General features: G+C 32.3%; 4 protein-coding genes across 4 annotated transcripts; all 4 read left to right on the top strand.

The window, feature by feature from the left end:
* Nucleotides 1–3,721: 3,721 nt before the first annotated feature.
* LOC103844973 (probable long-chain-alcohol O-fatty-acyltransferase 5) lies at nt 3,722–6,412 on the top strand. The gene has a single exon (XM_009121803.3). It carries the CDS (start codon nt 5,261–5,263, stop codon nt 6,362–6,364), a length of 1,104 nt encoding a protein of 367 aa, XP_009120051.1. The 5' UTR covers nt 3,722–5,260; the 3' UTR covers nt 6,365–6,412.
* A 2,173-nt stretch (nt 6,413–8,585) lies between these two features.
* LOC103844972 (uncharacterized protein At1g28695) lies at nt 8,586–13,670 on the top strand. Its single transcript, XM_009121802.3, has 3 exons — nt 8,586–9,944; nt 10,028–10,417; nt 11,429–13,670. The coding sequence occupies exons 1-3, from the start codon at nt 9,807–9,809 to the stop codon at nt 11,921–11,923; spliced, it is 1,023 nt and encodes a 340-aa protein (XP_009120050.1). The 5' UTR covers nt 8,586–9,806; the 3' UTR covers nt 11,924–13,670.
* Nucleotides 13,671–14,000: 330 nt separating this feature from the next.
* On the top strand, nt 14,001–18,874 carry LOC103844971 (DNA topoisomerase 1 beta). The gene is made up of 16 exons (XM_009121801.3): nt 14,001–14,230; nt 14,610–15,843; nt 15,923–16,117; nt 16,212–16,292; nt 16,372–16,431; nt 16,520–16,614; nt 16,711–16,867; nt 16,955–17,080; nt 17,151–17,231; nt 17,317–17,407; nt 17,495–17,628; nt 17,776–17,844; nt 17,937–18,026; nt 18,105–18,208; nt 18,286–18,454; nt 18,529–18,874. Exons 2-16 carry the CDS (start codon nt 14,644–14,646, stop codon nt 18,595–18,597), a joined length of 2,721 nt encoding a protein of 906 aa, XP_009120049.1. The 5' UTR covers nt 14,001–14,230; nt 14,610–14,643; the 3' UTR covers nt 18,598–18,874.
* A 140-nt stretch (nt 18,875–19,014) lies between these two features.
* Nucleotides 19,015–20,888, top strand: LOC103844970 (cell division protein FtsZ homolog 1, chloroplastic). Its single transcript, XM_009121800.3, has 6 exons — nt 19,015–19,352; nt 19,437–19,536; nt 19,611–19,840; nt 19,920–20,087; nt 20,191–20,424; nt 20,498–20,888. Exons 1-6 carry the CDS (start codon nt 19,119–19,121, stop codon nt 20,765–20,767), a joined length of 1,236 nt encoding a protein of 411 aa, XP_009120048.1. The 5' UTR covers nt 19,015–19,118; the 3' UTR covers nt 20,768–20,888.
* Nucleotides 20,889–27,914: the final 7,026 nt, after the last annotated feature.

Raw genomic sequence — 27,914 nt, 5'->3', positions numbered from 1 at the left:
TCCAAATCCAGATCTGAAAAACCTGCATATCCAAATCCAGATCTGAAAAATCTGCATAGCCAAAAACGTTCAAATCACTTAAAAGCAGAGAAAATGAGTGAAAGATTAGATAGATATACCTTTATAGAACACACAAAAATACATATCCAAAATTAATAGATCTATCTTTAAATGAGTGGAAGTTGAGAACCATGTGATGAAAAACCTACAAAAACAAGATAAATTAGTGAGAAAGACATGAGACAAAAACAATCAATTTATATAAACTATAAAGTTTGATGTTTATAAGTTCAAAGAGATTAGAGAGGTTGAAGAGTTTTATAATGAGGAACATTACATTTTTTTGCAGCCATTTATGAGGAGAAAGAGAATGTGAAAATATTTCTTTATATAGAGAGACAAAAAATTCTAATTAGGTTAAATATTTTCGATTCAGAAGACTTCACAGACGACTTACTAGTAAGTCTTCCAGAAGACTTCAAAATTTTTAGCAGGAAACTAAAATAGAAGACTTTCTAGATTACTTACATGTTAGTCGTCTAGACCCTAAACATAACATTTAAACTAAATTAACTAAGTAAACACTTCATAAATTCAAATTAAACTTAAAAATTGTTTACTATACACATAAATAAACACATATAGGTATAAACTTATTTTTTCAAAAAAATATTTAATCTTTCCAAAATCTAACCCTAAGAATACATATAATACTACAACATATGTTGTCAAACCCTAAATCAAAGAATATCATGATTAACTACTTTGACTTATCTATGTTGAAAACTATTTAATTTTATTGTATCTTAATTTACATCTTAAAACTGTTTGTAATTACATGATTTTAATTTTTCACTTGTCAAAATATTTTTTAAACAATTTATAAATTGTTTTTAAGATCAACAACACTAGACGACTTACCTGGAAGTCGTCCAGACGACTTTCAGTATCTTAGAAGACTCAAACGATTTACCGGGGCTATATTCGTAAAAATGAGTTATGATTTTTTGTTTGGTCACAAAGGATTGAGTGTATTTTCACAAGGCTTTAAGGTTAGTTTTGCATTTGATTTAAGTTTAGGTATAAGTATGCATTTCATTCAAGTTTTGAGTCATATTTGGAAAATTTTCCTATAAATTAACATATAAACTCTTAGTAATAAAAAAAAACTCTTAGTAATCATAATTCACTTTATAAACTCTCATAAACCAATTTATAAATCCTTCAAAAAAAAATTACAAACGTTTATAAACTATTTAGAAAAAATTTTTGTTATAGTTTTTATAATGTATAATTTTTTAAAAACAATTAATAAACCTATATAAACTCTTATTTAAGGGGTACATTTTTATAAGAGTTGATAAATGATACAAACCCTGTTAAATTCTTACAAAGGAAATACCAAGTTTATAAACATTTATAAGATTCTATAAATTGATTTATAAGGGTTTCTAAATTTATTTTGAAGGGTGTCTATGAATTGATTTATAAATGTTATACATGTTTATAAACTGATTTAAGGGTTTATAAGTAGAATAATCTGACTTTTGTTTTATGTGTTACATAATGATTTATAAAGATTTATAGTTTGATTTATAAAAGTGTATAAACTAATTTAAAGTTTATTAACTGATTTATTCGGGTTTATAAACTGATTTATGAGAGTTTGAAAATTAATTTTAAGGGTTTCTAAGTTGAGTCATTAGTATTTATCAACTGACTTTTATTTTATGTGTTATAAAATGATTTATATAGCTTTATAATTTGAATTATAAAAGCTTATAAACTGATTTAAAATTTATAAACTGATTTATTAGGATTTATAAATTGGTTTATTAGAGTTTGAAATCCGAAGGGTTTCTAAATTGAAATACTAGCGTTTATCAACTGACTTTTGTTTATGTTATAAACTATGATTTGAGATGTTTGAGATTATTGCATTAACTGAGTGTTTGGATCACTAGGTGTAGTTGAATCTATCAAACTCGTCTCTCTACAATCACATTCACAATATAACTCATAAACAGAACATTTCTAGCAATTGGAACATTTTGACTTGGAACAAAACATCACAGTAATACCTTCAGTAACATATCCACAGTTTTATTATTGCTATATTTCCACTAAACTTCATGGGATTCATCATCCGAGATGCTGCTATGACCACTACAGCTATTGGTTCTGCTGCTAAAACTCTTGTCAAGATGATAGCTTGAATCAGTGATCTCTATACGCTCATCAGTATCCAACCATGTTTTTCTTTACGAAGATGACAACATCTTCTTCAATAGTTCATGCTTTCTTATAGTTTTCTTGAAAACTAACACCATCACCACTCTCCCTTTCGCTTTGTTTCTTGGATCTAAAACACACCATATTAACAAATCAAATTAGTTTCAAGTCAGACGAACAACATAAAATCACACAATAAAGAATGACTCATTGACTATACTTCAAATCAAATCAACTCTCTAGAGAATCAAACCTTAACAGACCAAGCTAGAACATGTATTAATCAAATCAAAAGCACCGTAGATGAACATGTATGAACTTTCATTCAAAATCACGAATTTGGCAGACAAAACTATCCAACATGCAAAAATTAATTGAAAAAAGCAAAGATTTACAGTGAGTGATAAAAAAAAATATACCCATTTGATTGGATTAAGAACAGAACAATAAAAAATCCAAACTTTAAGGAATCTATATATGATTAGACACAAACTCAAACAAACAAGAAAGGTCGCCTAAACGTGTGTGTGATTGAAAAACTGAAACTCATTGTCAATGCAAACGAAATCTGATGGTAACCAAAAGGTGGCTCTAGATCTTATCTATCACTTCCCTGATCACATAGTAATCCATTAAGACACCAGAAAAATAACACATCAAAAGCTCGATGAAGACGACGACGGCGAGGCTCGATGAAGACGACGATGAAACTTGATGAAACGTCGACGGCGAAGATTGATGGAGACGGTGGTGAAGCTTCTGCGTCTCTTCTTTGAGGGATGAGAATTAGATAATTATGAATGTTATTTTAGTCATTGTCATTTTATCTCTCTAGGTATTTATGAAAATGTTCATCTACATAAGGTACATTTGAAAAGTAGTATCCAAATTGTGGTAAAATTGATATTTTTTATTATTTATTTAAATAATTATTTATATTTATATCTAAAAAATAAGGGTAGAAAAATGTTTTTGCCTATTTAGTAAATTTGTTTTGTCATTTTTTCTTTCTGGGAACTTTTTTGGTGAATTTTTGTAAAAAAAACTATTGGACAGAATTGTCCTATTCTTTTTGATACTTTCTATTATATTATTTTTTGAACGGTACTTCCTATTATATAAATTTAGATTAAAATTAGAGTTATTCTTGGGTTCACCTCCTAGTGTGAACATTTAGGTTCACCAACCAATATAATTTCAAATTCGATATCTTTTAAAAAATAAAACAGAGTATTGTCAAGTTATATTATGTTTAAAAAAAATTAAAAAAAAAAATTAGTTACAGAAAAAAGGATTTAAAAAAATATTTATAACATCGTCAGCAAAACACTAAATCCTAAACCCTAAATCATAAACCCTAAACCCTTGGGTAAACGCTAAACCCTTGATAAAGCCTAAACTGTAAATAAAAAACACTAAACCCTAAATCATAAACCCTAAACCCTTGATTTAATGTTTAGTGATTATGATTTAGAGTTTAGAATTTATCCAAGGATTTAGGGTTTAGGATTTAGAGATTAGGATTTAGGGTTTAGTGTTTTGTTGACGACGTTAAAATTTTTTTTTTGTAATTACTACTATTTTTTCTTATTACCTTTTAATTTAAAAAACATAATATAATTTGACAATATTTTGTTTTATTTTTTAAAATATATCAAATATAAAATAACACAATCTTATTGGTGGGTGAACCTGATTCAACCTAGGGGTGAACCCAAAAATAAGTCTTATAACTATAGAACAACAAGAAACATAAAAACCAAAAATATATATATACTAAAAAACCAAAGAATTTTTTTTCTAGAAATTATCTCGAGCCTCTCGAATCTTAGAATGACACTTAGATTATAAATCTATTCCATTAAAACAGAAGTACAAAATAATACTTGCCTAATTTTAACTGATTTCTTACATATTTTCATTCCTTTTTAGACTAATTATAACCACTTCATTTCTTGTTTTTTTCTAATTAATTCAACTTCATTTATTACAGAATTACAAAACATAATTATTATATCTTTTACATTATTTTTTCACTTTTACAAACTACGTCATTAATTGCATTTACCATAATAATCCACTATAATTTATTTTATGTATATTAACCATAATAAGTTCCAAGGTTTGAACGAAGTTACTCTATTTCGTGACGAGAATTTGAACCGGGTAACAAAGATTTTTATTTTTTTTATAACATAATTAGTTAGACAAGCATATTCAGAGTACCTATCGGTTTTACTGGTATTCATTTTTTGGATTTTAAAATTGAAACCCGTTAGAATATATAAAATTTTTGGACGTGGTTAGAATCAGATTCTTCCAGGTCCATGCAGTTTCATAGGAAACTAATATTAGACAAATAACCCATATACTTAAAAAGATATAAACAATTTATAATAAATAAAAATTAACATCTGCACAAGCGCGTGGATAAAGCTATAGTTTAGATTTTTTTTTTTTGTCGGAGATTTATTTAGATATTACAATTATGAGAAAGATTACAAAGACGATTTGATTACCGACAATACTACCTGCCTTATGAGGATCTACGTCTAACTGCCTCATTTGAGCAGTCCTATGAAGATCACGCCTGGCCGGATTTACTTGTACCATGTTGAGAAACTCTTGTAAGCCTTTCTTCCGTAATCGCATAATTGTTGAATAAATCGCTCGTTTCGGGAATTGAAACCTGGATTTCCTGTGCAATCTGCAAGAAATTGCATAGTCTGGGATTTGAACCCCAGACCTGGATTTGAAATCTGCAATTATAGTTTAGATTATAACTATAATTTTTGTTTCTAGAACTTATCTCCATCCTTCAGTCACATGGAGACATTTTTCACAATTGATTGGTTCGAGGTTTCCAGTCATTATTAATTACTCAACTACTACCCATGCACTCGATTTTAATACTCGTCTTTGTATTGTACATCTCAACTACTTTTATGTATTCGATGATCTGAACAAAAACAAGGTAAAACCTCGGTGATTGCCAAAAACTCATCAACACAAACCAAGATCTGAGAAAATGGAGGAAGAACTCACAAGTTTGATCAAAATATGGATATCTGCAGTAATCTCCATATCATATTGTTACTACATACCACCTAGAATCAAATCTGGTGTTCCACGGTTACGCTCTCTTTGTCCTGTCCTTGCTTTGTTTCTTGTTCTTCCTCTGTGTTTCTCTTCTGTGCATCTATCTTTAATAACAGCCTTTTTTCTCACATGGCTCGCCAACTTTAAACTCATCCTCTTCTCCTTTGACAAAGGTCCTCTAATTCCACTTCCTCCAAGTCTCCCCCGTTTCATCTGCTTTACTTGCTTTCCAATCAAAGCTCAGCAAAACTCTAAATCTCAAAACCACTTGCCCAAACTTGTGTTTGCTATTAAAGTTGCCATATTTGGTGTGTTATTACATTTGTATGGCTACAGAAAGAATCTGTCTCCTGCTCTGCTACTGGCTCTCTATTTTGTGCACCTTTACTTAGAAATTGAGATTATTTTATCATTCGTCAAAAATGTTGTTTGTATCTTTCTTGGCTGTGACCTCGAACCACAGTCCAATAAACCATACTTAGCCACATCTCTACAAGATTTCTGGGGTCGTCGGTGGAACCTCATGGTTCCAGCGATTCTCAGACCAGCCGTTTACGCCCCAATGCGGCGAGTGTCTGAACGCAGAATGAGCTCAGATTGGGCTTTGTTTCCGGGGATTTTAGCGGCGTTCATCGTCTCAGGATTGGTTCATGAGCTGCTCTTCTTTTATTTAACACGTGAGATGCCAACATGGGAAGTTACAATGTTCTTCGTGTTACATGGCGTTTGCACTGCGGTGGAGTTGGCCGTGAAGAAGAAGACGACGGTGATACAGCGGTGGCAGCTGAGTCCGGTTGTGTCGAGGCTTCTCACTGTCGGGTTCGTGATTGTGACGGGTGGGTGGTTATTTACACCTCAGCTTATAAGGAGCGGCGTGATAGAGAGATTCACCAATGAAGCTTTATTGGTTGTTGATTTTATTAGTCAGAAGTTATTTATTTTGTTGGGGATATTTATAACTAGTATTGTCGTTGATTTCTATAAGAAAAATTTATTTGAGTTTTTGGGGGCGAGTTTAATGAATTATGGATGATGATATTATGTTTAATTCGATTTTAATAAAAACTAGGTGTTTTGCCCGCGATGCAGGCTTAAACATTTTCATAATTTTTGAAAAGTTTTTTGTACACTATATTCATTATATATTAAAATAAATCTTAAAATAACTTAATATTATAGTTTTAATTATATAATTAAAAAAATTATTTGATTAATATTTAATTATGTAATTTATGTTTTAACTTTTTACTAAAATATTTTTTCAGATAACAATACAATATATATATATATAGAGAAATTATTTTTTTTAATTATATTTTTAGATTTTGGATAATTCAATATTCTATTTTTAATTATATAATTAAGAATTTAATTTGATTAATATTTAGTTATATAATTCATGTTTTAACTTTTTACTACAAGACTTTTTTAGATAACAATAAAATATATACATAAATTATCTCTTTTTTAAATCATATTTTCAGATTTTGGATAATTCTTACTATTATTAATTTTAATCAATTATCTAATCAAATAAATTAAAATTTCGTTTTTATTTTTTTAATTTAGTTATACATTTTATTCATTAAGGGTATAAACATTATTGACCACTCTAACTTTTAACGTGAGAGCTCGATTCCAAAAATTTACTTAAATTATCTTTTTTTTTTAAATTATATTGTTAGATTTTGGATAATTCAATATTCTATTTTTAATTATATAATTAAGAATTTTATTTGATTAATATTTAGTTATATAATTCATGTTTTTAACTTTTAACTAAAATTTTTTTTCATATAACAATACAATATATACAAAAATTATCTCTTTTTAAATTATATTTTCAGATTTTGGATAATTCTTACTATTATTAATTTTAATCAACTATCTAATCAGATAAATTAAAATTTCGTTTTTATTTTTTTATTTAGTTATACATTTTATTCATTAAGGGTAAAAACGTTATTAACCACTTTAACTTTTAACGTGAGAGCTCGATTCCAAAAATTTACTCCGCAAATAATAGTATAGATAAGAACCAATGATCAACTTGTTTTGTACTGAATTTCATTCATCTTACCTATTAAAACAAAAGTCATGAATTCTTTCATATGTGATTTTTTTTTTAATTTGGACCATCATTTTAAAATTGTATTAAATGCATTTTATTAAGACTAATAATATATAGAATCTTTGAACTATTTTAATCATAATATTTTTGATATTTTTCATTTTAAATATAATATAGTTATTAAAAAATTCTAATAAATCTGTGTTAAAAAAGATTTTAGCAAGATCTTTATTAAGAAAATTTATATTCAATAATTTAAAAATTAGTTCTGAAATATTATTATACAATATATATTCAGTTATCGTTTATAAAATGAAAATAAAAACTATATCTTATTTTTATCTATTATATAGTCATAATCAATCATATTAAAAGAAAATTGTTATATTAAGCTAAATATGATAAACTGTATTAAATTGATAAAAAAAATCATAAGTAAAAAATATTTATGTTTAAAAAGAAAAATATAATACGTTGGTAAGACGGATTAACACTAGCAAACTATATAATATATGTACAAAAATTAACATGTATTTCAATAAAGCTAATAATATAAATTATTTGTAACTACTTTAATTATGATATCTTTTCATTTTAAATATAAATATAAATTTATAAATTATATTTTAAAAGATCTAACAAACTTGCTACAAATATTTTAACAATATTTTAATTTTCAAAAAGTTTATGTAAATATTTTCACTAATTTCGTAATTAGCAATGAACTATTATTATGCAATAATATATATAGTTATCATTTATAAAATGAAAAATTAAAATTCTATCATATTTTATCTACTTTATAATCATAATCAGAATCATAATCATGTTAAAATATTATTATTATATTGAACTAAGTATGATAAAAGTATATTAAATTGATAAATTCATAAATTTTATTTTCATAAATATAAACTATTTATTTTAAAAATATAATACGATGACAGAACATCTTAAATTTAGCAAACTATATAATACATATCTAAAAATTAACATATATTATACTTTTGTATATATAATAATATATTATCTAACATAAGAAAACATAAAAAATATTGGTAAAAGGTAAATGTAAGTCGTTTTAGAATTGTGCACATAGATTAAGAAAATCTTTAAATTTTTATGTACTGCCTGGTAAATAAGGGGAGTTCGTGTGTTCTCCTCTCCTTTTTCCAAAAAAAAAGACCGAGTTTGGTTTGTAAAGCTTTGGTTGTAGAAAAAGAGGTTCTATATCTTTGTTCTTAAGATTATTGTGAATTGCTTCTTTGCTAGGCCCTAGGGACGTAGTCATTCTAGGTGAATCCTGGGTAAATAATTTCTTGTGTCTAATTCTTCTATCTTTTCTCCGTTTTTCTTATGTTCTCAATTATTCTGCAAACTCATACTTTTTAATTTAGTGTAGTTTGTTGGAGAGTATGTCAGCGAATTTGTGTATCTGATTCTAGTTTAAAGTCAAACTGTTCTACCATTGTGGTTTTTAACACTAGTGGATTTCCAATCTAGACGAAATCCTAAGAACGTAGGAAACAAATTCCTTTAACAAACTTTATGTGTCGTTTACGTTCTGCTCATCAATATTTCTGGATTCATCCCCACTTACACTTTTTACTTGTTATTCCTCTTCGCTTGTCGCAACGTTCTCGGTTACTCTATTCAGCTCCTCTTTCGCAGGTTACAATCTACAAATTTATTGTTACAATAATTATTCTTTTTGATAGTTTTGTCTTTTGTGAATTTCTGATCAACTGATATCATAATGAGGACACGGTTGATTACGTAATCCAACTCGTAATAGCATTACGGTTATAATCGCTGGGTTTAGTTTTATTTTATATTACTGTAATGTAACATCGATACAATAAACTATTTATGTGGTCTCGTTTTGTTATAATATCTAGCATTTACATGCCAAAACAATTGGTTGAATTGAGTTTGATGAGCTCCTTTATTGAGATAATAATCTAATCCTGCAAAATGTTTACAGGAGTAACTAGGATCAGCAGTCCATTTCCCGCTAGGAAATATCTGAATACGAGAAAGAGACAATTGTAGGTACTGGTTTCAGTAAATGGAGAAGTTTGGTCTAATGCTTGTTTTTTTCTTCCTTTTGGGAAAATGTTTCTACTTTTATTGACCTGCAGCTTGGTTAGGTGATTTGTAAGGTGATATGATCTGGAAGGTAGTTTTATTTAGTATATGAATTTGTAGGTTAGAATTGTTGTGTACAAATTAAAGTGGAGTGAGAAAAGGGGCACATAACATACATGAGTCACCTACTTCTAATAATCCGATACCGTGAAAACATGCCTCTCAACTTCAAACTCAAAGTTATAAAAGTTTCATAATTTTAAAATAATGTATTTTTCTTTGAATTAATTTAACATATAATTTCAAAAAAAAAAAAATGCTACTCTCCAATAACTCTTCCGGCAATCTCGTCGTGGCTGTTGCTCTCCTCTTTGCCGGCGCTCTATATATCTGCTTCTCCTCACGTTTGATCTTTGATCCTATATCCGGCCTCCAACACAATTTTAACATTCTGGTAAGTTGTTTCGTATAATATACTGGAACCTAGTGTATATATAGGGTATACTATATGTATTAATACTTCGGAAGTGGTGACAGAGAACGATAAAGTTTCCAGTGGACGACCTAGAGGTGGCACTGGACAGTGCAGCAATAGGAAACAACAAGACGGTGATTATAACTATGGCGAACAAAGCCTACGTGGAGGAGGTTGAAGGAGGGAGGTCGATGTTGGACCTGTTCCTGGAGAGTTTCTGGGAAGGAGAGGGTACCACGCCATTGCTGGACCATCTGATGGTGGTTGCAGCGGATCAGACGGCCTATGATCGCTGTCGTTTCAGGAGGCTCCATTGCTACAAGATGGAGACGGAGGGAATTGACTTGGAGGGAGAGAAAGTATATATGTCAGATGATTTCATTGAGATGATGTGGAGGAGAACTCGATTGGTCCTAGAAGTTCTCCGCCGTGGCTACCATCTCCTTTTCACGGTTAGTTAGTTGTCGGTTTTGGAACATAAAAATATAAAACAAAACACACTTTAGGTTTCTGAACCTTTGTTGCAGTGTTTTGAAACCCTACCGACCCGCGGTTGAACCGGATTTACCGGTGACCCAGAATACGATTTGAGTTTTGCGAAAAACCCAATATTTAAAAACCCAATAAAACCCGCAAAAATCCACTGAAATCCAGTTACCGATTGAACTACTGGTTGAACCAATTAATAATTTCTACTCCTTTTTTAGTTCTTAACTATGCTTTTAGAACTTGTTTTGTATTCTAAATTTATGTTAGGTTTTTAGTTTTATTTTTGTTATCGACGATTTATTACACTGATGTTTTACTTTTTAGACTTGAAGTTTCATTTTATCATTCACATTAAATATTTAAATATTTTTGAATTTTAAGTCTTGATATTTTTGTTAGATGCCGTAACTCTTAATTTGTTAAAAAAAATTTTAATAATCTAAACTATTTTTTAAATATTTTGTATGTCAAATGAAAATAAAAATATAGAAACTAAAGTTAAGTATTATCTAAATTATTTTGAAACATAAAATATATACATATCCAAACTATTATTTTAATTTTTTAAAATTTTTAGAAAATATTTATTTTAGTTTTTATATTTTTATTTTATAGCTAATATATTATTATATAATAAAATTATTTAGTTTACTAATCTGCAGTTCGCCCACAGTCGATCCAGTAGGGTCAGTGTTCGGGTCAGGTTTCAAAACATTGTTTGTTGAGTACTTTCTTCATTTCAAATTAGACGTTGTTTTAATTTTGTTCACACAAACTAGTTAAATGTTTAATGTCACCCTTATTTTACTATTTAAATTTCATAACATTTCTTGTTGTTTTTAATTTAATTAACGATAAAATATAAATTTATGAGAAAAATTGCATTTAAACAATAGAACTACATTTATTTTACAAATAAAAAGTTATTTTACAAAAAAAACACTTAAAACACACAGAAAATGTTAATTTGTCAGGACACGGACGTGATGTGGCTGAGGAACCCCTTCTCTCGGCTAAGCAACAACGGGACCTTGGATATGCAGATAAGCGTTGACAGCGGCATAGGAGGACACTTGATAAACACTGGCTTCTACCACGTCCGTTCCAACAATAGGACCATCTCTCTTTTCCAGAAATGGTACGACATGAGACTCAACTCGACAGGCATGAAAGAACAAGACGTCCTCAAGAATCTCCTCGACTCGGGTTTATTCAACCAGCTTGGTCTCACCGTTGGCTTCCTCAACACCACACACTTCAGCGGTTTCTGCCAAGATAGCCCTGACATGGGTGCTGTCACCACCGTCCACGCCAACTGCTGCCGTCACATCTCTGCCAAAGTCTTTGATCTCACTCTTGTTCTTCACGACTGGAAACGCTACAAAGCCTCACATGTCAACACCATATGGAGCCCCCATGCTAAGTGCTGGGGTTCATGGAATGATACCCAATATACCCCCAAAACCTGAGCTTCTTGTCGTTTTATGGTGATGAGATTGCGTCTATATACGTACACACAACACAATTAATTACTTACATCTCTTCTTTCTTCACCTGATGGTTTCTGTTTCTTGCCCACCGTTGTTTAGAAGAAAGTTGTTTATCACCTAGCTATTGGTTATAGCTATGGTAGAAATTCTATAAATTAATACTAAAATAAATTAATAAACACCATAAATTAATAAATTTTCATGATTCAAAGTTGTGATGATTCAAAATATGACATAAATCGATAAAATAATATGATAATAATTTTTTAGAAATCTTATGTAAATATATGATCTCATTAAAATTATAATTGATAATTTATATGAGTATATGTTTTATATGTGTATAAACAGACCATTATGTTTTTTTTATTCAAATAAAATTATCTTTATATTTTCTTAACACTTTATACATTTTGATGAGATTTAATAAAATTATATGTAAACTACATTTAAACTCTATGAAATATAATTTATATACGCCAAACAATATAATAAAAACAGTATGAATGTCAAATTTCAAAAATTAAATTAATTTATATATTTAAAGACTAAAAATCTTTTAAAAAAAACTTTTTGTAAATTAATAACGCTATAAATTAATAAAATAATATAGTCCCAATATTATTAAATTTCATAGTTTTTACTGTATACAACCAGGTAGATAGACATACTGTCAAATGGACTAGGCATACAAGTTTGGTCTTCAGTTGTTCCAAAAATCAAAAGAAATTGCCTTTTATTTCCAATATCTATAGGCAGTGTGTTTTGTGTAATGTCACCGAAAACTGTTTCAGATACATGCAGCTCAATTCCACCTTGTAATTTTGTGTATCGATCTTGTACTCTCTGATCGCCTCTGAACAAAATCATCATAGCAAATTCTATTGTTTACTGAATTTGCTCTTTTTTTCCTTGTCAACACCAAACAACCATCTAGTTTCTTACCACATGTAAGTAACTGAGTAAGAACACCCTTCTCAGTGGGTTTCTTATTTTTAGTTTCTTAACCACCTTTTATTAATATTTTAGTATGATGTAAGTAAATCATTTAATTTTAGTTTTGTTAATTAAAGAAAAACCTGGTACTAAACTTTAGATAGATTCACGTGATGGGGCAACTTAGAGCATCTCCAACGGGGAGATGTCTCCAAATATCTGAAAATTTAAAATATTAAAAACCTAAAGAGTATGAGAGAAGTCAAGTTACGGTCTTCAAATAAGACAATTAATTTAATTTAATTTAGATTTGTTTAAATTCAGTTTGATTCAGTTTTATTTGTGGTCCAAATTAAGTTATGCTTTGGTTTACACAATTAAATTATGGTTTGGTTTAAATTCACAGTTTTGGCTTACACAATTAAATTATGGTTTGGTTTAAATTCACGGTTTTGGCTTACACATTTAAATTATGGCTTGGTTTAAATAAAATCCGGTTTACATGGTTTATCACGATTTTGCTTAACCAGTTCATTTTGGTTTGCTTTGGTTAAAACTATATAAGTCTGTCTTCAAAAAGAAAAAAAAACAAATTTGTGGAGAAAAGTAAATATTCTGTTGAAGTTTGTTAACTAAACCTATTGAAAAGAAATAAATCGGTTGAAAAATATATAAGTCTATCAAAATTAAATAATTTGTGGGCAAATGAAAACAAATCTGTGTAAAAATAAGCTTGTCAAAAAATAAAATAAATCTGTGTCTAAAGAACAAATAAATCCATCAAACCTTATTTCAATCTGCCAAATTAAGATAAATCTGCAGCTACAAGAAATAAATTTGTTGACTATTTAATAAATATGTCAAAATTAAAAAAAAAATCTGTCGTAAAAAAATGTCAAATGTTAAAATCAAATTAAGTCTATCTTTTAATAAATTTATGGCATATGAAATAAATCTATGGATAATAAATTTCCTTTATGTAAAAAAAATCTGTTAAATGATAGAATCGTAATTATTTATTTGTTTATTTTAGTTAAAAATTACAATTATGGTAGTTTTGTAACGTGTCTTCTTTTGCTTTTTTTCTCTTTTTTCGGGTTAAAGGCAGTTCCTTTTTTTCTTCCCAAAATGGGCCTTTATTTACATAACCCAAGTTAAGGTAGCGAGGAAAGTAATCTCCACTCCCTCAATACGGCGTCGCATCAAGACTCGCTGAGCCATACGGAGTGTTTCTATAACTTAGCCTCTACAATACAAAAGGGACAGAACATCATCAAGGCAGGTAAGAAATCCGTGAGGAGTGTCCTGAGATTCAATTCATCTTCATCTCCGATTTCATCGTGGCCGAAGGTAGTTGCGTCAATTCGATTATCTAATATCCAGATTCTCATTTCAATTGAGCTCAATTCTCACAAATTCTTGTTTGATTTCAAAGTTAGGGTTTCTAGTTTAATTTTGGGGATTCGAGTTTTCCGTCAAATCAACATCATTCTTTCCTCGTATCCAATCCATATACGTATCAAACTTCTCAATTTCTGACCCGATTCGATTTGTATTAAGATGTTGCATGTCCCCCTTCTCGTTTTGATCTGACCAATTGAAAATGTGTTTATGTCTTTTTGTTTCGGACCGAACCTCAATAGCCTCGAAACTATCCGTACTAGTTAATTGTTGTTGCAATTTTAGAAAAAAAAATTAAATATCTTTCCTTTTTCATTTGTTTGATCAGAGTTGATTGTGAATAACTTGCCTTTTCGGGTATTATGGCCACTGAGGCGTTTGTGAAACCTGTGGTGCCAAATGGTCATGACGGGTACGACGATGATGATGAAGATGAAATGCCTTTGGTTTTCAAGAGAAGCAGTAACAATAATAACACATCATCATCTTCCTCTAATCGTCCAAGGCCTAATAGCAACGGTCAGAAAAGTTCTTCTATCGGTTCCACCAAGTCCCCACCACCATCGAGGTCTCCTTTAACAAGCCCCAATAGATCGGCTTCTTCCGGAAGAAGTTCACTGATGAAACCGTCGTTGCCGTCATCTTCTTCTGTTCAGCGTTCGACGGTGAAGTCGCCGCCAGTAGGGGATGGTAGATCCCTTGTTGCTAAGGAGAGGAACGGTTTGGGAAAAGCTCCACCTGTGTCCAAAAGTGACGATGAGGATTCTGAGGATGATAAGCCTTTGAGTGCCAGGCTTAAAGGGGATACCAAACAGGCGAGCTCTTCTGGGCGTGGTAGCTCGCTGCAGCCAGTACAAAGGAGCAACGTGAGGCCTCAGGGAGTGAATGATAACAGTAGAAAGAGAGATTATGATGAGAGAGTTCAGACAAAGACCAACGTGGGAGCATCATCAAGTAGCAAGGCTGTTAATAATGATCAAAAGAGGCCTTTGGTTAACAATATCAATAGGAATGGTTTGAAGCCGAAGATCGAAGGTAATGGTTCTCAGGCACCTGCGAAGAGACCTCTTGAGAAGGGAAACTCTTCGAATCAGTCTTCTGTTAAAAGGCCTAAGCTGTCAGAGCCAGCTAGACCAATGAAAACTGAGCAAGGCTCGCGTAATGCAGCTACGGCGCCAGATAGCAAAGGAAATAATCTGGAGGCGTCTAAGCCGCTGAGAGCTAACCAAGCAACTGATAAAGAAGATAACTCAGATGGTGATGATCACGTCCCTATCGCCTCGAGGATGAGGCAAGATTCCTCTAATAAGAAACCATCCTCCGTGAAGCCAAATGCTAGTATGATAGCTTCTTCATCCAGGACAATAGCTAAGAAGCCCAACAAATGGGTGAAAGATTCTAAGTACTCGAAGTCGACAAGATCTTTACCTTCTGGAGATGGGCAAAAGAAATGGAAAACACTAGAGCACAATGGTGTTATTTTCCCACCTCCGTATAAACGGCACGGGGTCAAGATATTGTACCAGGGGAAGCCAGTTGACTTGACTCCTGAACAAGAAGAGGTCCTTTTTACTTTCTCTATCTCTCTGTTTCATGATAGATTCTTTGTTTGCTTACTTTCTGGAGTAATTCTATCTGCAGGTTGCCACTATGTTTGCAGTGATGAGAGAAACAGAATACTACAATAAAAAGATGTTCAGAGACAACTTCTGGAATGATTGGCGGAAGATTCTTGGGAAGAACCATGTGATTAAAAATCTAGATGATTGTGATTTCAGTCCCATATATGAATGGTATATGCAGGAGAAGGAGATAAAGAAACAAATGAGTGCAGAAGTAAATAACCACTTTCTCATAATAGAAACAGCTCAATTAGCATGCTATCCCTATGTGCTGTTGTTGATAATATTGTAATGCTAATGATGTGCAGGAGAAAAGGATTTTGAAAGAGGAGAAGCTAGCGCAAGAAGAGAAATACATGTGGGCTGTTCTTGATGGCGTCAGAGAAAAGGTGGTTTTTCATTTTGTTGATAGGAATCTATTTTTAGCTTCTCAGGAATTTGCTGACCATAAATTTACAACAAATGCAGGTTGGAAATTTCAGAGTTGAACCCCCTGGCTTGTTTAGAGGCCGGGGAGAACATCCTAAGGTATGTTTGTTCTTACATCATCCTTGCACTATACGTGTTCTCTTGTTCTCATTTTAGTAATTCTCTGTTCTGTATTATTACTTTCTAGATGGGAAAACTGAAAAAGCGGATTCGTCCTTGTGATATTACAATCAACATCGGTAAAGAGGCACCTGTTCCAGAATGTCCTATCCCTGGAGAAAGGTCTTTTTTTTTCTTTGTGTGTTTCCCTTTTAAAAAGACACATCTGTTTTTTTTTTCTTTCTGTAACGTGATTTTGTGAGTGTTGTTTCTTTTCAGATGGAAAGAAGTTAAGCATGACAATACTGTCACCTGGCTTGCTTTCTGGAATGATCCTATCAATCCAAAAGAGTTCAAGTATGTATTCTTGGCAGCTAGTAGTGCGCTAAAGGGACTGAGCGACAAGGAGAAGTATGAGAAAGCGAGGAAGCTTAAGGTAATGAGCTTTTGATTCCGATAAAGCTTTTTGCGTGAACCATCATGCTTTCCTTCTTCTAATCGGCAACCTATCGTTTTGTTGCAGGACCGTATAGGGCATATTAGAGCAGCATACACTAAAGATTTTAGTAACAAGGATGTAACAAAGCGGCAAATAGCGGTTGCTACATATCTCATTGATAAGCTAGCACTAAGGGCTGGAAATGAGAAGGTAATTTAACATAAACTTGTTCCTATACTTCAAAGCAATTTTCTCACTTTTCCTTTCTTGGTTCATATAGGACGATGATGAGGCAGATACTGTCGGTTGCTGTACATTGAAAGTAGGAAACGTGGATTGCATTCCTCCAAATAAGTTAAAGGTATATATATACTTATTGAATGTCTGGCTTAGGCGTTTTGGTTGCATATTATAGTTACTCATGGTATCTGCTTTGGCATTTTCAGTTTGACTTCCTCGGTAAAGACTCGATTCAGTATGTAAACACAGTCGAAGTTGAGCCTCCTGTTTATAAGGCAATTGGGCAGTTCCAAGCGGGTTAGTTTAACTACTAATTGGTTATCAAATCTCACACTTGCCTTTTGGAAATTTTGATAAAAGACTTGAGGGTTGGCTTCTATACAGGAAAATCGAAAACTGATGATCTCTTTGACGAGCTAGATACTTCAAAACTAAATGCTCATCTTAAGGAACTTATGCCTGCTCTCACAGCCAAAGTGTTCCGTACATATAATGCATCCATCACATTGGATGACATGGTATGTTGTCAACCTCTTTGCACCCTTGAAAAAGTTGTATATGTCTGGCCAATCTTAGTAGTACTTATTATTTATATATTATAAATACATTCTCTGGAGTTTTCTTTTTCTTTCCCTTGAGCTGTTTTCGATTGGATGTTGTAACAGTTGAGTAAAGAAACCAGAGATGGAGATGTTCCTGAAAAAGTGGTGGTTTATCAACAAGCAAACAAGGAGGTAATGGCGATTATTAACCAATCTTCTCTACTGTTGCCATAGATAATTAAAGAGATTGTTAGCATCTGAATTGTTTGGCTATATATCCTTAGGTCGCCATCATATGTAACCATCAACGTACAGTCTCAAAATCTCACGGGGCACAAGTGGAGAAGCTGGCTTTGAAAATAGAAGAATTAAGGGTAAGCAAATCCAACAGCTTATGATCAAAACAGTTTTAACTTTCTCAGTCTCCTTATCTTTGTATTACTACTATGCAGGAGCAAATAAAAGAGCTGGATATCGATCTGGACAGAGCTAAGAAAGGAAGAACGCCGTTAGTGGGCTCTGATGGAAAGAGAAAGAGGAATTTGACACCGGAAGCGTAATACTCTAAACCTTTTGTTGTTAACTTATATATCACGTAAACATTACCTTTAAATAAAACTTCTGTGTGAACAGTTTGGAGAAGAAGATAATGCAAACGAATGCCAAGATCGAGAAAATGGAAAGGGATATGCAGACCAAGGAAGATATGAAAACTGTAGCATTAGGCACGTCTAAGATCAATTACATGGATCCTAGGATCACTGTTGCATGGTGCAAACGGCATGATGTTCCCATTGAGAAGGTATATAAAAGAAAACTTCAACATGGTGACAGATTTGGCAACACATGGAATTCACTTTTGTTTTGTATTTGCAGATATTTAACAAGTCTCTTCTGGCTAAGTTTGCTTGGGCAATGGACGTTGATCCTGAGTTCAGATTCTGAGTAAAGCGTTCGTTGTGGCCAGTTTCACCTAACCATTCACCATACATTTACAGAGACATAGAGAGAGTTCGAGAAAGAGTAGAAGAAAGTAACCAAAGAGGTTTCTTCTCTCTTTATAGTAAAAACCAAAAAGACTTTTTATCTGTGGGATGTTTTATAGAAAAACAGTTACAATTTTTTACTCAATAATGTGTATGATAACATATTAATACTGAACAAAATGTTTGCATGACAACTTTTTATTGGTTAAATAACTTAAATGTCAGTTACATAAATAAATAAATCTATCTTCAAATGGTTATATTGTTCAGTAACCCATCCTGTATCAACTTGTTGCCGTTTCGATCCCAAACGGCGTCGTAAGAAACGAAAAGGGTCCACACTCGATCTCTTTAGCTTTTCTTTGCGAGGAGAAGTACACTCCACTGTTGATATTTTGTTTCTTCGTCCACACTAAAACCCTAAAAGAACCATCTTTGTTTTTTTTTTTTGTCTCTAGTCTCTCTGAAGTAAAATCAAGAATGGCGATTAGTCCGTTGGCACAGCTTAACGAGCTACCAATCTCTTCCTCGTTTCTTGCGACATCCCACTCGCTGCACAGTACCAGAATCAATGGCGGCTTCTCAAAACAAAGGCCTAAGCCAACACGGTTGAGATGCTCCTTCTCTCCGATGGAGTCTGCGAGGATTAAGGTCGTTGGTGTCGGCGGCGGTGGTAACAATGCCGTCAATCGCATGATTTCCAGCGGCTTACAGGTCACCCACCATCTTCAATTTTATCTCAAGTTCATGTTTTGACTTCGATTGATAATTGAAAGTTGCCATTTTGATTCCTCACAGAGTGTTGATTTCTATGCGATAAACACGGACTCTCAAGCTCTCTTACAGTCTTCTGCGCACAACCCTCTTCAAATTGGAGAGCTCCTAACTCGTGGCCTTGGTTAGTCTCTCGCTTCAGACAAGTAGCGTTGTGACAACTCGGAAGTTAACAAGTTCGTGTCTTTGTTATTGCAGGGACTGGTGGGAACCCGCTTCTAGGAGAACAAGCTGCTGAGGAATCTAAAGACGCAATTGCTAATGCTCTTAAAGGATCTGACCTTGTTTTCATTACTGCTGGTATGGGTGGTGGCACTGGCTCTGGTGCTGCTCCTGTTGTTGCTCAGATCTCGAAAGACGCTGGTTATTTGACCGTTGGTGTTGTTACCTATCCCTTCAGCTTCGAAGGTCGTAAAAGATCTTTGCAGGTAACCATTTCTTGTTATATTGGTTTGATGTCTAGAGAGTCTTGTCTTGTTATGGTTTAATTTTTGTTTGATTCTATAGGCACTTGAAGCCATTGAAAAGCTGCAGAAGAACGTGGATACCCTCATCGTGATACCAAATGATCGTCTCCTAGATATTGCTGATGAACAGACGCCTCTTCAAGACGCTTTTCTTCTCGCGGATGATGTTTTGCGGCAAGGAGTTCAAGGAATCTCTGATATTATTACTGTGAGTCTGTGTACATGTGTAAAGCTTTAACAAGTTTGTTTGATGAGGATACTCATTTTGATTGTGATCCCTAAAAGAAAGATCTCATTGTTCTGTTTTCCAGATACCTGGACTGGTCAATGTAGATTTTGCGGATGTGAAGGCGGTTATGAAAGATTCTGGAACTGCGATGCTCGGGGTAGGTGTTTCTTCAAGCAAGAACCGAGCGGAAGAAGCAGCTGAGCAAGCCACTTTGGCTCCATTGATCGGATCATCCATTCAGTCAGCTACTGGTGTCGTCTACAACATCACCGGTGGAAAAGACATTACCTTGCAGGAAGTGAACCGAGTATCTCAGGTGCCACAATCTTAGCTTCCATTGTAAACGTTATTACAAATGCACAATATTGTCATGTTTTTTGGTTTGGCAGGTGGTGACAAGTTTGGCAGACCCATCGGCCAACATCATATTTGGAGCTGTGGTGGATGATCGATACACTGGAGAGATTCATGTAACGATAATAGCCACGGGGTTCTCACAGTCTTTCCAGAAGACACTTCTCAGTGATCCAAGAGCAGCTAAACTACTCGACAAAACGGGATCATCGGGTCAACAACAAGAGAACAAAGGCAGTCACCAGAGGCAGTCTCCTGCAACTATCAACACCAAATCATCTTCTCCCCGTAGATTGTTCTTCTAGCATCTTTTGTTTTTAAGCATATTCCTTTATCAAAAATGTAACGATCTTCAGGCTCAAATATCAATTACTTTTCTCCAAATTATCTCAGAAGAAGTAATATGTTAAACCCAATTTTCAGACATTATAGCTGGAGATGACTCTGGTGGCAGAAACAGTTTGGAACTCAGCTTAATGACCGTAACATCCTCACAAAGACAGCTTGTTAGTGGTTAGAGATGATTGATCAACAACACAAAGTTATTTAGACACTGGAACCGTAAGTAAATATTGCAGATCATTGCCATCATCTCATGTTTTATGCATACAGTCGGTATGTGGTGTTGCAAACCATGTGACTTAAATAGAGAGAGGTCTTCTTGTTCTGGTAAACAGATGCATAAAACTCTAGGGTTCTACACAAACAGATTTGATGTTTCTAAGATTTAAAAGAAAAGAAAAGACTCGACTCAAATTCATTTCCAAACTACTAGTCTAGTTTTTGAGGTGGGATACCCTCGCCTCTAACAGTTCCAATAAAGTGGCAGTTAGCTAGCTCGAAACGTGTGACTAAAAAGCAGAGATTCTTCTGCATTTTTACAATCTAGTCACAGAGAAATAATAAGGTGCAGGTTTCTTGGCTGGGGCTCCTCTCTGTTCCTGCACCATAAAGTCATACTGTTTCAGACAAATCAATCCAGAACTTGGAGACAAAGTTGCAATGTCTCCTCAGGTTCTTCTTAAACTCATGAAACTCCTTGTTTAGATTCTCATCAAGCTCTAGAATGTCGGCTGCATTACCACATCAGGATCACATTCAAACAGCACTAACATCAACACTCAAGCCAATCAAAAAATAAGATCACACGATTGAAGATTCTGGTGAGTATCTAATAATTAACCTATAACAGTAATTTGGTGCTGACCAAACAGTGAATATCTGACTATTGAACGTCCATTTGTTGTAACCTTCCAAAACTAGGTGATGTGTTTAAAATACATTACAAGGCTGCCGCCAACAGTATCTTCTGGATATAGATCACACATAAATGTTTTCAGATCACATTCGCAGGCCAAGTTCTTGATCTGGGCCAAATGCTTTTAAATTGGACTAACTCATTGGCCCATACATAACAAAAGTAACTAGGCTCAATTAGACTTGTATCTTCATAAATATCCCACATTTGCCAAGGATGCGTAGAGACCAATATAGCGAAATTCACCCCAATGCAGATTTCAAGCTTGTGACAGAAGAAATGGATGAAACTACTAATGGTTTAATAAGTTAATTCAGTTGACAAACAATCATATTATAAAGTTAAAGTAAAATATAGAATAGCTGTTAAAATGAAAAAAAAATGTAAAAAAAGTTAAACGTAAAATACAATCAGAAATGAAGTAGATTGCTTCGCTTGTGTTGGACTGTGACGAGTGAGATAATTTTTAAGCTTTTGTGAAGTTGTTACATGTATAAAAGCTATAAATAAATTTTATGCTATCTACAGCTAATAGGTCACCCATACCGCTCTCTCGATCCGTAGTTAATATTTTGGAGGCTCGGAAATCATGTTTGTTGACCCTACAATCTCGACAAGTCATCCATCATTCCCCTGTTGGAGTAAGTGCACTTCGATGACATACATAGTCAAATCAGTTCTCTTAATCTTATTAACATATACCAGAAATCAGAATTTAATCATAATTTTACATTCTGATTGAAAACTATAAAAGTATACTAGATAATTAAAAAGAAAACTAGATCAGAAAATTAGGAATATGCATGGGTGTTCGGGTCCGGGTCTTTTGGTCCTAAACATTTGGACCCAATAGGTACTTTAGATTTTTCGGTTCGGATCCGTGTCGGTTCTTTTCGGATCCAGGTCGGTTCGGATCTATAATTAAAATAACTATAAAATACTCGTAATTTTTGTTTTCATATCGGGTCCGGATCGGGTTCGAGTATTTAGGATCTGAAAAAGACATGACATATTCAAACTCTATCAAATTTAGTCGATATTTGTCATATATATCTAAAATTTTACAAAATAACTTAAATCAAACTATTAATAATTAAAAGAAAATATTTTTAAATTATACATTTTACATTTTAAAGCTTCATATTACTTAAAATGTTACAAAATAATAACAAATATTGTTAACAAAAGATATTTCAACTAAATTATAAAATAATATATCTAAAATAGAACACAAAAACATAGTTTTGGATATATATGTTTTTATTAAGTCGGATACAAATCGGTTCTTATCGGATCGGATCTAACCGGTTCGGTCTTTTCGGATCTGGGTCAATTCAGATTGGTTCCTTTCAGGTTAAAGAAATTTGGATCCAAAAAGTACTTATAAATTTTTCGGTTCGGTTTCAGATATTTTTGGGTCGGTTCCGGTTCAGATTTTCGAGTCCGGGTTAAAATGACCGGTCCTAAATGACATTCATAAATAACTTTTTAAACTTCGGTACGAATAATGGTGTATAGGTCAAAGTCCAAGTAAATAAAGCAAAAGTGTAAAGGTGTTGAGAATCGAAGAAAGACTCTCTGCTTTTTGGACCTAAAAAGACTTCCTATTTATTTTAAAAATTGACTTTGAATGCCCCAGTTTTCGTAAAGTTTGGTGAGCATTTAATTTTCAGTTACGAGCAAACGATTTACTAAATAAAATCGTTAGGCGCAAGAAGATAAGCCATTCACAATCTGTGGTCGATGTCATCGGGAAAGCAACATATTCTTTTGTGTCTGTTAAATCTGAAATAATAGAATAACCTTCAAAATATCTCAATACTAATGAAACAATTTAACCAGCAGCTCCAACCTACGGTAGGTTGTTAGAGGAGTTCTCAAAATTAAGAAAAAAAAGATAAAATGATAAAAACTTGAAAGAGAGTGCAAAAGTTCTCAAATCAGGATTTTAAGGACCGATTGAAACAAAAGGAACATGTGTCAGTTTGTTAATTTTTTGACAGATTCTAAAATAAATATAATTATATAATTAAAATAGTAATATATATTTTTCTTTTAGAACCCCACATACTTTGTACTGTTAATGCTGCTCTTAGCCCTTTGTAATGATCACTGATGATGTTAGTTCTAAAAGCCTCATGGGAGAAAAAGCACTAGTATGATTTATTGAAATGCATTGATATAAGTTGAATTTCAAGTCAATTGGTAAATCTTAACTAATCTCCTCCTAACTAACCGTTAGTCTTTTTGTTTTCTTCTAATGAGAAAGAGTCCATTACAAATATTTCAATATATTGTCCACTAAATCACTAATCACAAGCCAACATAGTCTATTATATAGATTGATTCTTTTTAGCATTATTATCAGTACTAATCATCAAACCTTGATGTCAAATAAAGCATTTAAAGTTTTCGGACCGTTTTAATAATTAATTTTTTGGTTTGTTGAATTGGATACTTATTTGCTACAAAATAGGTCGTTAAGAAGAAAGCTAATAGATAGTTTATATATATATATATATATATATATATATATATATATATATGTGCACTTAAAGATTAAAGTAATTCAAGAGCACATCTTGAGGCATAGTGCTACGTGAAATAGCGAAGATCACGGTAACCCTTATGTTAAAAGACTCGAAAACTATTAAGAAAACAGACTTCCTGGTCTTCTGGTTATTAATCTAAATTGCTTTCCACTTTAGGGACATAATAAATTTCATATATATAAGTGTAGTTATATCACATGTACAGAGTTTAACATTCTTTAGATTATATTTGTGTTTTTCCTCTATTTTGTTAGCGCCTTAGCGGTGAAATATGAAGATCTAATTTATCAATTTATCAATTAAGTTTGTAAAAGTTAGGTCAACTCTTGTCTAAAATTATAGAAGAAAAGAATAAGGATAAACTTTGGCCAAAAAAAAAAGAATAAAAAGGAATATGGAGGCAAGATAGCACCAATCTAATAGCTTCAGTTATTCCGGATCCAGCCATGAATCCTACATAATTGAATTTCGGAATTCGAATCTAACTGACATCAATAAAAAAATATCAGAAATTGTGCCATAGATACAAACAAACAGTATTAGTATTCCAGTTAGTGGTTGTGGATGAATTAGGTATACGCGAGAAACCATGATTATATCTGAGAATCATTAAATCATAACGATAATTAGCGGTTGATTATCGTTATATACAGTTGATTGGTCTAAATTAATTTTTAATCATACAGTTTCCTTCATGTCTCTGATCAATGTCTCATTTTCTTTGATAAAAGTATTAATTTAAAGGTAATCCTAATTAAACAGAACATTTTATCAAAAGTTTGGTGTAATACATATACTACTTTTTGTAAAGTATATAATACTAGTACACCTTTGGCACTTAATGATTAAAGGTCTCTACAACTATATCGACATTTGAAAATCAAAGGTAATTATGATCATTAGTCACTATGAGTAGTATTAATTTTATATCGGTTGTGGAAATTATTCATGTAGGAATATTAAAATCGTAACCAACTTGTATAATTGTGACACTCTCGTTACTTGAAAGTTTGTAGTCATTGGTAAATCCAAATCGCAATTAAATATACATCAAATATCATTAGTCAATAATCTCTCCCATTTCTTCTAATTAGTCCCTTTTCTAGCTCATTTTATAATTATTCAAATGTGCTAAAAAGGAAAGATGAGTTTGTTACGTATAAACCATTTGTTATCTTGAGATAAGAATAGATAAAGCAAGTATATATATATATATATATATAGCTAGAAAGAAGAAAGAGATAACAGGTAAAACATCAAAAGTAAATGGAAAAGAATATTTTAAATTGACTGTGGATTTGGTGAAACATCAAAAATGACAGCATATCCAAATGAAACAGGATGTTCAACGATACTACATGGAAGAATATATAATTTTTAGTAGTAATAATAGCAAAAAAAGGCTCTATAGAAAAAGTTAAGGAAATGTGAGAAAATTTCAGAAGGCTGGTCTTGAGATTTTGGAGATCGGATGTGAATTAGTAAAAACTTCAATCATAACTTTTTGTTAAATAAATTTGAAGACTTATGTCTACGTAAATTTTTTCAAAGTTTTTTGAATCTCTACGCAAATGTTTCACTTTGCTTTTTTTAAGACCGAACCTAAAAAATCTTTTGTTTTTCTCTCTCTTTAATTTTTTTCTTCTCGTCACCATTTTTTCTTGTTTCTAATGGTCGTGGTGGTTTCACCGAATTGTTTACCATTCCAAAGCTTCCTTGTCCATCCTTCTTTTCATGTTGATTTTTCAAATTTACCACTTTTTCTTTCTTCATCGTCTATGGTTTCTCATTGGATAGCAGCCATATACGATAAATTAAAATAGTTAAGGGTGTGTATTCACATTCTTGGAGCGATAGCGATAGCGATGTTTTAGATGGTCGTTATTCTTCAGGTGGTGCTGCGTAAAGGTAGATCTAAGTTTTGGCTTGTGTTAGATTTGGGTTAGATCCGCTAGGTAGATTACACCATGGTTGTATAGCATCACTGCCTATATACTCACATGGTTTGTTTGCTCCCTCCTGTTGTCTTCCTTAGTCTCCTCTGTTGTTTTCTCTCTTAGAACTTTTTAATCTAGATCTTTCGGTCTGAGAAAAAAAGGCAACCTTGAAGCCTTTGTCAGAGATTTCTCTTCATTATGTTTTGTTCAGCATATCATGGTGTTTTTCGATTCATATATGTCTCTTCTAGTGCTTATAGATGTTTTAGGGTTTTGGCGATGTTGCTCTTTCGCAATGTTGCTCTGCTATACTATTTCATCTTTGCACCAAAAGTAGACTCTTTCATCTTCGTCGAAGTATATTTGGAACATCCAATTCCCACACTCTTCTTAGTTCTAGAAGGAAGGTGTCTAGCACCGATTCATGGATTTGAGTCATTGAACTTCCGCTTGCTTCGCCATTATCCCTCTGATGTTTCAACATTGACCTTCACCTCTCGGATTTGGATTCACAGAGAAGTATTATGTCGTCTTCTAGAGATTCAATGTTTTAAGTGAACTTCACCAAATTATGGTTGGAGAAGGAACTTATCAAGCCTCCTTCGCATATCTTCATTTTGCAATTGTCTGTTATCATTAGAATAATCTTTGAATTTTCTTTTATAATCGAATTTTTGTTACAAGTTTCCGGTGACATTCAAAGTTTCGATCTATTAAAATTAAATTGTTATCTACGAAATGAAATTTCACTAAGCTTTAATCTAATTCCTGCTTTGATTAAACATTTTAGTCTGTGAAAGTCTTTTTAACTTTTTGTGGTTTTTCAAAATTTCTGTTTTTGCTAGCTATCCTAGATGCATTAGATATTGATTTCTTCAATGTCAGATTGCATGTCATGTATTATTATCAATATAATGAATTTTACACACTTATCAATATATATATATATAACTTTCAAGCAAACATATCGTAATGATTCAAATTTTTAAGTAACCCTAACAAGTTTCAACCTCTAAGGTTCTCAGAATTGCCCGACGAAACAATGCACAGATTAGAATAGAGTAAGAGCAGTAGGACTTCCTTTTCACGACTCTTGTGGCATGCTAGTGAAAATTTGGTTGTTGGCTTTATATAAGGTATATTGGACCCACTCGTATCTTTACTTCTTCTTTTTTTCTTACCTTTTTCTCATTATATATTCTTCTTTCTTTTTTATGCAACACTCTTCTTATTATCTAACATCATATTACCTACGAGTTGCATGCAATAGCTATCCATATTTGTCTACTAACAGACGCTTTAACCAAGTGATATTTCCAATTTTTAAAAAGACACATTAATTATCTTGAATTAAGTGACTAACGAATACCCTTCAAAGTTCAAATATTCATGAACCACAAAGTATATTACATTATTCTTATTTTTCTTTCTGTTGCAAAAATAATATTACTCTAAATTAGAACATGGCAACCGGGATGGACAATAATTTTTTTTTTTTAAGAAAATGTTATGGACAATAATCTGTAATGCTTTTATTCGATCGGGCTCGTTTCGGCTGTCTTGACTTGTTCGATGTTGAGAAGATTGAATACAAATACAGGTAGCTATTTTTTAATATTTTAGTATGGCTAATTTTTGTTAATTTTCTAAAATAATAGATACTTATCCTCCTCCTTCAAACTAGAAACTTAATATAAAAAAAACT

The sequence above is a fragment of the Brassica rapa genome, chromosome A10 (genome assembly GCF_000309985.2).
Source record: "Brassica rapa cultivar Chiifu-401-42 chromosome A10, CAAS_Brap_v3.01, whole genome shotgun sequence".
Lineage (NCBI taxonomy): Eukaryota > Viridiplantae > Streptophyta > Magnoliopsida > Brassicales > Brassicaceae > Brassica > Brassica rapa.
This window is presented reverse-complemented; position numbering and strand designations above follow the sequence as displayed.